Consider the following 12,746-nt stretch of genomic DNA (forward strand, 5'->3'; position numbering starts at 1 on the left):
GAGGTGTGGAGAAAGGCAGATAAGGAGTGGCGACAGCGTAACAAGGCCTGCAATGAGGCATACCAAGCAGAACTCGAATGCTGGAAAGCAGAGAGGGACTTAGTGTGGGAAGAAAAACTGGTGGCCTCATTGGAATCAACCAAAATGAGGAAAACTCGAAAACACCTTTAACTAAGCCTATGGCCAAGAGCACAGACAACAGTGAGGGCAGGGATGGGAGTGAAGTCGAATGATGATGAAGGCAGCGAGAGCGAGGATGAATGTTAGATAATCAGCAATGGGATAATCAGTGTCACTTAGAGCTATATATTACATAATACAGATTTACTGTTTTTGGTGCGGCACAAGTGGTGGTGCAGAGGTGATAAGAAACCAAAACTTCGCCACCTTCCACAGCACAGAAAACATTCCTGATGTACTTCAAAATTCATATGGAGGTTACCAAAGTATATAATAATGTATTCCCCATTCATGATTTATGTATATATTGTGTTGTAATGAAATATGAGCCAACTAAAATTTGTTGGCACAAGTGCCAGTCCATTACTGTAAAGCATATGATGGGCAGGCCCAGTCCATATGTTGTGACCTTCTTCATGATACAATAGGCAGGCCTGTCCATGTCTTACAGTAGCTTAGCATACTTACTTGGTCATGGGCCTGTCTATATGTTGCAGCATCCTTACCCTCCACAGGCCCTCCCATATGTTGTGGAATTGTGTTTATGGGCCCATATGTATGTTGCTCTCACTATAGGCCCTCAGACCTGTCCTTGTGTCATGGCTAATCTATTTAGACAGGCCTGTTGTGGGGTCTATATAAGTGTTGGCATTTTGGCATGCAGGCTACCTATATGTTGTGACTAAATGGACTACATGGGGTCCATGAACAAGCTGGGAAAGTCAAGGGGCATGGTTCACAGACATGATGAGAGTAGAACAATTGTTGAGGGGGGGAAGGAATCAAATTGATGTGAAGGTTTGAGCCACACACTAACAATTATATACTTAGCAGCCATGAGGTGCTTATGTCATTGGTCCAGATGCCTTTACACAGCATTCAATGGTCTTCTTGCATTCCTTGGCACCATGCTTCCTTCACTTCTATGCAGAATTCACTGGTGTTTTCAAATCCACAGCACTGCACCTTCTCCATCACTATGTGGCATCATTATTTACCACCTCTGCACCACATGGCTGACCAGGGATGGTCAGCATCTAAGTCCCCTGCAGGTGTAAGGAATTCACATTCCCTGGATGTATAAGCCCCTATCATCAACCATTCTGTGACTACTGTTACATCCCTAGACCACTTGCCTCCACTGCTGTTTATGCACTGTCTTCCTGCCTACCTCACTACCTTCCCATGCCCTCACTCCCTCTTGCATGTTGCTATACCTGCAGCCCCTGCACTCCAGTTGCTTTCTTCCTTCAGACTCTTTTCTTTTTGCCATGGTCTCTGTTCCCTTTACACTAGTAGTATACCCTCAGCCCCTGTTCTGGCCTGTCTTGTGTGTATGCACTGTCATGTGGCTTTCCCTTACTTGTACTCTGTCTTACTTAGGTTCCAGGTCTGCCTGGACTATAAAGCCCTGTACTTGGGTACAGAATGATACCTTTTGGCACTCAGAAGGTCACTATGAGTTTCCTTTTCACTTTGTCTTCACTGCATGTCTCACATACCACCAGGCATGAACTATGTATACCACTTGCAACACTCACACTGCCAGTACTACACTGCAGACCATGCTGCACACACCACAAATCACTACTGCTACAAACCACTGAGCCCCACCTTCTAGTTTCAATAGTCCAGAATCCCTTGGAATGAGAAATTTGTTCCCTTCATTTTATTGTTGTTACCTAAGCCATCTAGCTCATATTATACAGCTACTTGGACTTTTCCTACAGCAAGCAACTCCCTTCTTCACATATGACAATGTATAGATGACTCTTTTGGTGTCAGTATTGTAAATTTCTTTGTTGACCATCAGATAAGTTTGGACTGTGAACAGCCAACTCATGGCATTCTTCTGGTTGCTGTCAAAGTCAGGCAGAGCACCAATCTTCAGTTCAGTGGCCTTGACAACAATGGTTGTGGCCTTCAATGATGAACCAGACATTGTATTCTGTGGTGGCAGGGGTGTAGGAGTTGGGACTGGTACAGGTGGGATGGGAGTACTGAGCAAGGAGAGGGACTGGGTGAAGAGGTTTGAGAGGATACCTGAAGTAAAGCCTCTATCCAGATGTTCTGGTCATTGGAGGTATCCATGACAGTGCTCTCCTGTTCATCCTCAGATGAAGATTCTTCTTGTGTGGGTCACAACAGCACCTAATGTTGGTTGTTTCAGGGGTTCATGGTGGTGCACTGAACAGTGACCTTCAGCCAAAGGCTGTGGAGACTTGAGCTATTGTTATGCTAAGACCAAAGTCAAGGTGTAGGTTGAGCTCAGTTGCAGACTAAGGGTTTCTACTGAGCAATGGCTGCAGTAACCTTTGTAAGTGACAGAGGATTTGGTCAATGCTGGTAAAAATGGTCTTTGTTAGGGACACCAAGGGCAAAGTTCTGAGGAATGCTGTGTATAATTGAGCAGCTCAAGTCTGGGGTCCCAGGACTTGAGCCAGCAAGCTAAATACTGTACAAGGACAGACCATGAGGTGTCCACATGTCACCAAGCTAAATATGCTATTGGTTGAATAATAATGACATATGTCTTCAACAAGGCATGAGAAGTAAATGCTACTGGTGGAGGTAAAAGGCTGTCAGAACAGAGAGAAGACAGCCTCAAAAGGAAAAGTAAGTCCAGCAGAACAGAATGAGGCATACAGCAAACAAAAACAGGGGCAAAATGTAACACTCATATGAAGTATGATTTCAGTTGAGCCTGACCCAGCCCCATACCCAGTCTGCCCTCATCTCTGTCCCAGTCTCTGGTTGTCTTTGTCATGCCTTACTAATGCTTACTCTTACCAATTGTGTTACCAATCTTTGTGAGACAAGCATTGCTGGTCTCTGAACTATAGTTTTCCTCTAGTATATAAGCCTGTAGATACTCAGCCTGTACTGAAATCAACTAAGTCACTCCTGAACTCCTGTCTTGGGCTTGGACTTGAATTGTGACCTGCACAAGGGAATAACACTGTGTTCTCAGTCACTAAGTCCAACCAGTCCACCATCTGTTCTCACTTCCCCTCTGTTCTCTAGCCTCCCAAGCCTCATGCTCACCCAAGACTCTGGACTGGTCTTAACCCTGGACACCTGGACTTGACAACTGTACTCATTTCCATGCCTAGATTACTTGAATAGGTTAAAAAACAGATGTTGTTGCAACTTGTGCATGACTGACATTACTTGCATAGATAACTGTGAAGTAGTTTCTTGGGTTCATGCTTGGCTTGTCAATGATTGCATGAGGGATGAAGGACAAGGCTTCCATTGTTCTAGTACAACCCAAGAACAGTAAGAGATTGCATTTTTTTGTCAAGTTCAGCATTGGGAGAGTACTACTATAGCCTGAATTGAGATGGATTGTCTTGTGGCTATGATAGCCTGCCCTTAATGTACATGTTTCTCTAGCCACTGAATCATCCAGCAGGGGAGTGCTTTGAAGATTGATAGCAAAGTGTGGAAATTACCATAGCAGAGAACATAGGGCATTTATCATGTATCTAAATGACCAGCTTATGGGCTGAAAGAATTTTTTAAATCAAAGTGTTGGAAACACTGGACATACACACTCACATAGATGATTGTCCAAAATGAGTTGCAGAAGAGTTTGACACAAAGCTGTCCAGTCATGACCATGCTGCTCCACAGCAGATTTGAGAGCCTGTTGGATAGTGGCTTCCATACCAGAACTCTTGTACTCATTGACAGCCAGAGAAACAACATCTTCATTTGCAGGTGCTTGTCCATTTTGCAATAAAAAGTAACAATATTCAAAAATCAGTAGGCAATCCAAGGTAATGAGTATCACTGAAGTAGAATATGACTACTACTTACAAATACCATGCTCAGCTATTGAGTAAGTGGTGACCTCTTCTGATGGTGCATTGGAGTTCCCTTCAGTTGTAAGTTTTGCCTAAGTTTGGATATGTGTCATTGTGACAGCATCAACCCATCACAAAATAGGACTTACTGTCTGAGGTTGCAGCAGCAAAGAATGCATGAAAAGAATCCATATCACCACAGGTGTAAGGAAAATAAAATGATCAAATCACACACATCCTGTTGAATGATGACAAAGATGATAACAAGGATAGTAAGTCAGCAGGAATGGAGTGAGCAAGCAACAGAATTGCTTACAAGCTGTGATTACACCAGGATATAATGTGTGAGTGAGTGCATGCAACAGATACTGATTCTCAGACATTGCTCACATCCTACCACCAAGGGCAGCACAAGTAGACAACTCAGCCCATATCCAGCCAATCTTTGCATGAAATTACTCACAATCTGTCATGGCACAAACAAGCACAGTGCAAGTGAGGCCAGTCAGCAGACATCCAACCAAACCTGCCATGAAATCACTCACACCCTGTCATGGCACAAACAAGCACAGTGCAAGTGGGGCCAGTCAGCAGACATACAACTAAACCTGCCATGAAATCACTCACAAGCTGTCATGGCACAAACAAGCACAGTGCAAGTGGGGCCAGTCAGCAGACATCCAACCAAACCTACCATGAAATCACTCACACCTTGTCATGGCACAAACAAGCACAGTGCAAATGGGGCCAGTCAGCAGACATCCAACCAAACCTGCCATGAAATCACTCACAGCCTGTCATGGCACAAACAAGCACTGTGCAAGTGGGGCAAGTCAGCAGACATCCAACCAAACCTGCCATGAAATCACTCACAACCTGTCATGGCACATTGATGCATAGCAAAAATGCAATCTGTCAGTGAGCATCCTCCTACATATGCCATGTCATCACTTACAAACTGTCATTCCACATCCAGATATCATGCAAGTGACACCAGTCAGTACACATCCACCATCATTTGCCATGAAGTCACAAACATTCTATATCCCATGATATGCACATGGCATGTCAGTTCACAATGTGCAGATAACCCTGTCATAAAATACCATACTTCCTGTTATGCCAATCCAAATGAGGTCAGTGAATCTTCAGCCAACCTTCCATGAAATCACCCACAACTTGACAGGTCAGAAAAATGCAAAGCATTCACACCAACTGTCAGTAGACAATATTCCTACCCCAGTCACAATGTTACTCACCAACTTTTATGCCAAAAATATGTGCAGAACATGTGAGGCTATCCATTGTATTTAGCAACAACTATGGCAACACAATCAGATACTCACATGATGCTTGGGGAACCAACTGAGCATAGCAGATTTAAAAGCTCTTATTTCATATCTTTCCCCTTATTCAATTACACTTGTGATCATTCTTCTCACCACCCTTCAGAATATCAGAATTTGTGGTGAGTGCACACTGCTGGCTTACCAGCCTAAAGCATAATTAATACACAAGCCAATGCTTGACTGCTGGGTTGATATAAGTAACCTCTGCAGGCCTTCCTCATTCAATACACTTGCTGTGCACTGGATCAAAGTAGTGCAATCTGCACTCTCATTATGCATCTCTGTCAAGAATTCTTGCATCAAGCACAACTACCTATCATAAGTGCAGTACTTACTTGTCAATGTGAGATACATCTTAGGTGGGAATTTGCAATCCAGTCTCTGTTTGATGTGTGTATGCCACTTCTCTAACAACAGAGATTCCCTTTCTGTGGCCCTTTCCTCTGCTTCCTCCATCTCCATCCCTTCATCCAGAAGTTCCTCAATGGCAGCAAAATTCAATGCATCCACCTTTGTTAGCAGCACTATCACTGGGACTAAGCAGTTCCTGATCAGTGACAGCCACATTTCCTGTGTCACACTCATCAAAGAACTTCTGTTCAGCTGCAGTGACTGTCCTGTGGTAGTCAGTCATGGGGATACAATACCTATGTATACCTGATGGTCAGTTAAGTCAGTAACTACTCCTAAGGCAATTCTCACCATATTGCATGGATACACTGCTTCAGTATCCTTGCAGCTGCATGGTCCAGAACAAACTTTATCATCTCCTCAAACTGTTCTGCAGATCCTGCCTCAAACCCTGGAGAGTCATGGAATACAAAGCCTGGGTTACTCCTGAACACAAGCACAAGCTCATGTTCAATGTTATGGTAGCCATGCTAGAGGCAATCAACTGTAACTTGACTTGCAATCCAAGGCATGTAGCATCTTACCCCTAAAGTGCCTTGCACAACAACATTTTCAACCTACAAATTGTTAGATAAGTGTCACAGACTTCACATCAACATACCTTGTTTCCCTTTCCATCAAGTATATCAGGTTTGTCTGCAGTTTTACAGACCCTCTGGAGGATGGTTGTTTTGCCAGCATTTCCTCTTCCAATGACCAAAACTCGAAATTTCTCAATATTGTTCATGTACTCCTTGGCCATTTGGGATCCAAATGAAATGCAGCACATGATGGAGTGGTTTCTATTCTGAATCATCAAGGACATCCACATCTGCCAATTAACAGTAGTCATACTTATCATAGCACCTAGATCAGTCATTTCACCCATGAGATTGCTGGCTGCCATGTTTAGATCTTAGGAACTAGTTGTAGCAGATCATAATAAGCAATGTTAACAACAGTACCTGCACTGGCAGTGGCTTCAGCAGTACCATCCATGGCAACTGCAACTGGAACAGAGCTTGTCATATCATCAGTTGGGTTACTGCCATCTGCACTCAAATTTTAGCAACTAGTTGGCCTATGATGACAAGTAAATATGATAGTACCTGTAGTTGCTGTTTCAGTGGTAACCAGATCACCATGACTCTTGTGGGAGCAACAAGAGTGAGTGGCCCTGGCACATGACAAGGAAGCCAGAAACTTCTTTACAAGCCTGGGAGTCATGTGGATTTGAAAGGTACAAGTCTTTGAAATGTTATGGATGAGTAAGGCCTGCAATGGATCAGTGACAAGTGTTATTCCCATGAGGTTCAAGTTTGATGACAATGTGGAGAGACTGATACTATCAGAGATGTTTTGAAACTTCCCACCTACACAAGTAGGAGGCATGTCTTCTCACATGCCTGCCACTGCACTTTGGCATAGCTGGTAAATATGTGGGTCCATAGCAGATGTAAAGGTGATGACACCATGATGGAACTCACCATGGAGGGGTGAGCACACTCAACAGATCACAACAATGACAGAATGTGGACAGGCATGTGGATTTGAGCAATCAAGTGTATATGCTGATACAAGATGATGGACAGAGAGAGAAGGGGAAGAAAGAGAGATATGACCCATGGACACAGACAGCACCAGTATACATACCCTCAGAGTCCAAACAGTGCAACACAGGAGGGATCTGCATGCATGGATGAAAGAGCAATAGGAGGTGTGACAGTGTGATGTGTTAGCATGAGCAATGCATTAGTGGTAAGTGTACACTTACACCCTCCCAACCCATAAGAAAAGGCAATGGGGGGAGTGGTGTGCATGTTCAGTATTCTTCATCAGCATCTCTGCACCAACATCCTTCCTCAACCTCTACACCAGCCCTTTCCAGTCCCAAAACCACCAACATCCCCTACAGTGGGTGTTCTCTTTCCTAAACATCCAAAGCCTTGCAATCCTCCAGATCTTTCTTCATCAACCACTCATCATCCTCCAGCCCATACCCCAGCCACTGCACCAAGTATTTCTTTGTCCTCCCAGCCCACCTTTCATCTAATATCCATTCAATCAAAATTTCCAGCTGTCTGTTCACCATGACCACAGGGCCTGGGTGAGGCAGTTCATGTGAGGGGAATAACACAATGTCATTGGGCATGAAGGCATGCAACTGACTGATGTGGAATGTGGTGCAAGCATTGGCCATGCAGGGCATGTCCAAGACATAGGTAGACATCTCAGATGAGGCTGACAGGATGGTATACAGACCATTGTACCACAGCATGAACTTTGCTACATGATTAGTTCCATTAGCAATGTACTTGTGTCTACAATGTTTAGTAGATAACCAAACCTTGTCCCTGACTGAAAACCTCAGGTTGGGGATGTGGCGATGATTAGCCACATGAGCTTGAGCTGCCTTAGCAGCAAGGAGATTATCATGAGCTTCAAGGACATCCATCTCTAGGCAGGCCAAGAAGGCTACCCCATCAACTTTGTCTGTCAGAGTCTCAGTGTCTGAGGTGGAGATGGGGGGTAAGAGCCAAGGGGAACAGCCAAGGTGAAGTTGGAAGGGTGAGAACCCTGTACTGTTATTAATGGTATTCATAATATGGAAATGTACTTGAGGCAGGGCCTTGACCCAGCCTTTCTGGTTGTGCTTGACATGGAATCATACACATTGATTAACAGTCTTGTTAGTGCACTTGCTGGCCCCATCTGTCTGTGGATGATACAACAATGACATCTTGAGTTTAATACCTGTCAGCTTATGAAGAGACCTCCAAAAATGAGACACAAAGAGCTTATCACAATCCAAAACAATCTCCAAGGGGAGACCATTCTTGCGATACCAATGGTTGAAGAAAAGCATCACAAACTCAGAGGCCATGATAGAGCTGTGGCAAGGTACCAAATGCATGTCAGCCCCAAGATGGTCTGTCATTGTCACAATCATATTGAACCCATGATCTTCTGGCAAGGGACCAATGAAGTCAATAGCTACCAAGTCCCTGTGAGTGTCAGGGACTGGCAAGGGGTGAAGGGGACTGGCAGGTGCTGTGGTTGAAGACTTGTTGTGCATGCAATGGGTGCAGGCCAGGATGTATGCAGCAGTGAGATTGTGATGCATGTTAGGCCAGTAGAATGAATTACATAATTCTGCATAGGTTTTATCAGTGCCAAAGTGGCCCAAGGCATCATGAGTGAGATGGAAGAAACACTCACAAAGTGAATGTACATGAGGGATCACTAAACAGCCTGTGAGATACAGCAAACCATCCTGTTCCTGGAGACTGGGGAGCAAGTCAAGGGGAGAAAAGAGTTTTTTGCAGAAGGGATCCTCCATGTACCCTTTCAGGATCTCCACTGTCAGTGACTTATCCACCTCAACCATTGACACTGCAGCAACAGGGGGAATGTCATCTGGGCATCATGATAATGCATCAGCACCAATGTTATGCTTGCCTTGGACATAGCAGATAGTGAGGTCAAATTGTGACATGTACTCCTGCCAGAAAGCTCAATGTTGGGAGAGATCATGTTGTGTGGCAAAGTTCTGGAGAGTGCAGTGATCTGTATACACTACCACCAGGGCACTGAGTAACTCAATCTGCCACTTCTTCAAGGCATGAATGATGGCTAGCAGTTCCTTCTCATGCACTGGGTAGTTGAGTTCAGCACCATGTAGAGGAGTAGAGTCAAAGGCAACTGGTCTAGCAGTCTCCCAAGTTGGTCCCCAGGAGAGAATCATGCCAGTACAAAAGTCCAACACATTGCATGTAAGGAAAATATGGTTGTCACCTGGGTTGTCATGGTCAATAGTCATCAAGCAGTGAGGACTGACTACAAGGTCCTTGATGGCCTGGAAGGCCCACTGATGTTTGTCAGTCCAGGTAGGAAACTTGAGTTCCACAGTCTTCATCATCAATGCATTCAGGACATGCATGTATTCTGCAAGATTGGGGAGGTGATCAGCAACATAATGAACCAGACCAAGGAAACCATGCATGTACATAACCAATCAACAGACCAGCCAGTCAAGAATCCTGGTGATCTTGGAGGAATCTGGCTCGATCCCTTGAGCTGAGATGTGGTGGCCCAGGAAGAGAATGTCAGTACAAAACAGCTGAGTCTTTTGAGGGAGCAAAACAACTTAGCATCACAAAGAGCCTGGAGAATGGTGTGAACATTACATTCATGTTCCTCAAGCATTTGTGACCAGATGATAATGTCATCAAGGTAGACATGACAAATACAACCAATTAGGTGACAGAGAGTGGAGGACATATGACATTGGTGAACTGCAGGGGCATTGTGCACCCCCATGGGCATAACCATCCACTCATAAAGGCCCCAAGGGGTGTGTATGGCCAACCACTTGATGTCATCCAGGTGAACTTTGGTCTGAAAGAATGCATTGGTCATGTCCAGCTTAGCAAAGTATTTGCCCTTAGTGCTGTGAGTCAAAGTGTGGTTCAGTGGTGAAAACCAACCAAAACCAACACAAAAGACAAAAAGAGTGAGTGGTGGTGTGCCTATGTGGTACCTAGATGGTAGAACCTGTTCTTTGGGAGGGTTTTTGTGAGCTATAACACTCAAAGACGAGTGCTGAGGGTTGGGGGTGCTCCTGACGAAGAGGGAGCAAGAATGCAATAGAAAGCGATAGGGTAGACTGCTGTCAGCCTACAGAAGGATGGATGGCAACTTAATTTGATGTCCTAAGCTGCACTGAGCTCAGGGAGGGCTTGGAGCAAAGTATATTGATGATAAACAAGGATAAGCAAAGTAGATGATAGATAGACCCTTAATAAAGTCTCAACTATTGAATCTGCTGAATGAATTACTGAGTGATGATAAAATGCAAGCAAGAGGGGCTCTCTGATGTCTTCTTCCTTTTTGCTATCTAAGTACAGTGATTTATATACAGTACAGGGGTGTTGCCCATGGAAAACAAGGCACAAACACTTGGTAAGTGATTGGTAACTGATGAGTAAGGAATGTAAGCAATGGGTAATCATCTTGGAAAGCATTGGTAAGGATTGGTAAGGATTAGCAAGCCAAAGGGCAAAGGATCAGTAAGCAAAGTCAAAAGATTGGTAAGTATTGGCAATAGGTGAGTCAAAGACAGTCAAAACATCAAAGTATGAGTCAAGTAATGTCAGGAACTGGGAAAGTGCACTGGAATTGCATTAGGGGGAGGCTGTGCATGTCACATCTCAAAGAGATTGCTTCTAGGCCAAGGTGGGATGACAGAGAGGCAGTGCTGATCTGATGCCGATATAGTACATCCAAAAGTGGACAGGGTGAGTCAGATGTCAACAGGGGTCAAGCTTTGGGGGTCTGTGGGGTGACAGGAGCATAGGGGATCACAACTTTCCCCCAAAACCATCCTCTCAGTGGAGCAAATAAAAACTTCATGAATGAGGCTCTGTTGGAAGAGAGGATGAAGGGGGAGCATCTTCTGCTGTATCTTGCAACAAGGAGGCAAGATGTACATCATACTCATCATGGATGTGATCAGGGAGAGCGGAGAACAGTAGATTATACTGTAGCTGTCACAATCTTGGAAGAATGACAGACAAGACTGGTATGAAGACATTGCAGGGAGCAGGGAGGAAGGATCCATATGCTTGTTGGGCTGGAGAGACTGAAATGACCACATAAGACCTTTCCAAGTGAATGACAGACCTGAGGCAACCAAAGAATGTCCTCCCAGAGGTCATACTGACAAAAAGAACACTGTCCAAGCTGGATGGGCTGAGAGGGCACAGATGAGGGTGGGATGTACCAGGATGCTTCAGGATGGAAGCTGGTAGGAACTCCTGGTAGATATATGTAGCCATGGTCCCTAGCAAAGGGGAAAAGTGAAATGATTGATGTGGAGGCAGCCATATCAGAAGAATTAGCAAAGTGAGCATCTTTTGGAGGGAATGCTGTAGAAATGTGTGGAGTGCACAAATCCTTTCCAATTTTGGAAGGTAGGATCATGTGGCTGAGCACTACAAGCAAGTGTGGGAATGGTCTTGGTATCTGCAGAGACAGGCAGATGGATATGTCAAAAACTGGAATGCCAGTACACAGGGCACTTAACTCACTCCCATTCTTTTTCTTTGGCACTGATGACTCATTCTTGTGCAAGGGATGACTGCCAACATTTCTGGCTGTCCTTCTTCACATGAGGGCTATGGTCTTCATCTCCATTCATCAGCTGTATCCATGTCCACCTCACCAAACACCTTTGGTGTGTGACAGTGCAATCATGAAGAATCTCATCAATGTGGGGTAATGGGTGATTATCAGGTATGGTGTTCAGATTGAGTTGTCAAAAATTGTTCACCCAGCATGGTAAGGCCATAGGGTCTGCCTTCAGAATGATGAATGCAGGCAAGGAGTGCATACTATTGGAAGGTTGCAAATGCCCTGCATCAAGGTGTTGTAGTAATGTCTTCCAAGCTTCACAATATTTCTTAGGACAATTGTACAACCAAAGTTGAATCACTTTGTTGGTGTCTTTGGGTTGCACATGGAATAGAACATCATCAGGCAGGGCATCAGTGGGTGGGGTGTCTGCTGGGAAGTGATCCACCCACTCCACCTTAAGTCATGCATCACATTTGGTCAGTTCTTCAATAGCAGCAAGGGCCTCAATGCAATGTTGTACCATGCCAATGATATCTACCCCACAGACCAGGGTGGATGCTACCTCCACAATTTTACAATACCTTGGAAAAACACTTTGCAACTCTGTAAGAACCTCACTCTTAATTTTTTTAACAGTCTGGATGGAGGGAGTCACTGGTGGGGGAGAACTCACAGAGACTGGGGGGTTCATTAAGTCATAGCCAGTATCTTTACTAATACAAGTGTACAGAGAGCATGATCAATAACAAACTCATTATGGGATAGGAATGGAAGGCCCAACAGAAGTGGGGTACACAGCCCAGGTGCAATAATGGTGCAAATGGAGCACAAGCAAAAACATGAATCAGGAGAAAGGCAAGACAGGGTAACATAGCTTCCCAAT

At 44.6% G+C, this 12,746-nt stretch overlaps 1 protein-coding gene across 1 annotated transcript; it reads right to left on the reverse strand.

The window, feature by feature from the left end:
- Window positions 1–4,986: 4,986 nt before the first annotated feature.
- F5J12DRAFT_857476 (uncharacterized protein) lies at window positions 4,987–6,300 on the reverse strand (the record flags this gene model as incomplete). Its single annotated transcript, XM_051746737.1, has 9 exons — window positions 6,274–6,300; window positions 6,182–6,219; window positions 6,041–6,140; window positions 5,918–5,985; window positions 5,674–5,874; window positions 5,503–5,619; window positions 5,332–5,397; window positions 5,147–5,167; window positions 4,987–5,081 (listed from the first exon to the last, which is right to left on the reverse strand). The coding sequence occupies exons 2-9, from the start codon at window positions 6,216–6,218 to the stop codon at window positions 4,987–4,989; spliced, it is 705 nt and encodes a 234-aa protein (XP_051596006.1). The 5' UTR covers window position 6,219; window positions 6,274–6,300.
- Between the last annotated feature and the right edge of the window lie 6,446 nt (window positions 6,301–12,746).

Source organism: Pisolithus orientalis, assembly GCF_024613125.1.
Source record: "Pisolithus orientalis strain OTSU chromosome Unknown F5J12scaffold_44, whole genome shotgun sequence".
Taxonomy (NCBI): Eukaryota; Fungi; Basidiomycota; class Agaricomycetes; order Boletales; family Pisolithaceae; genus Pisolithus; species Pisolithus orientalis.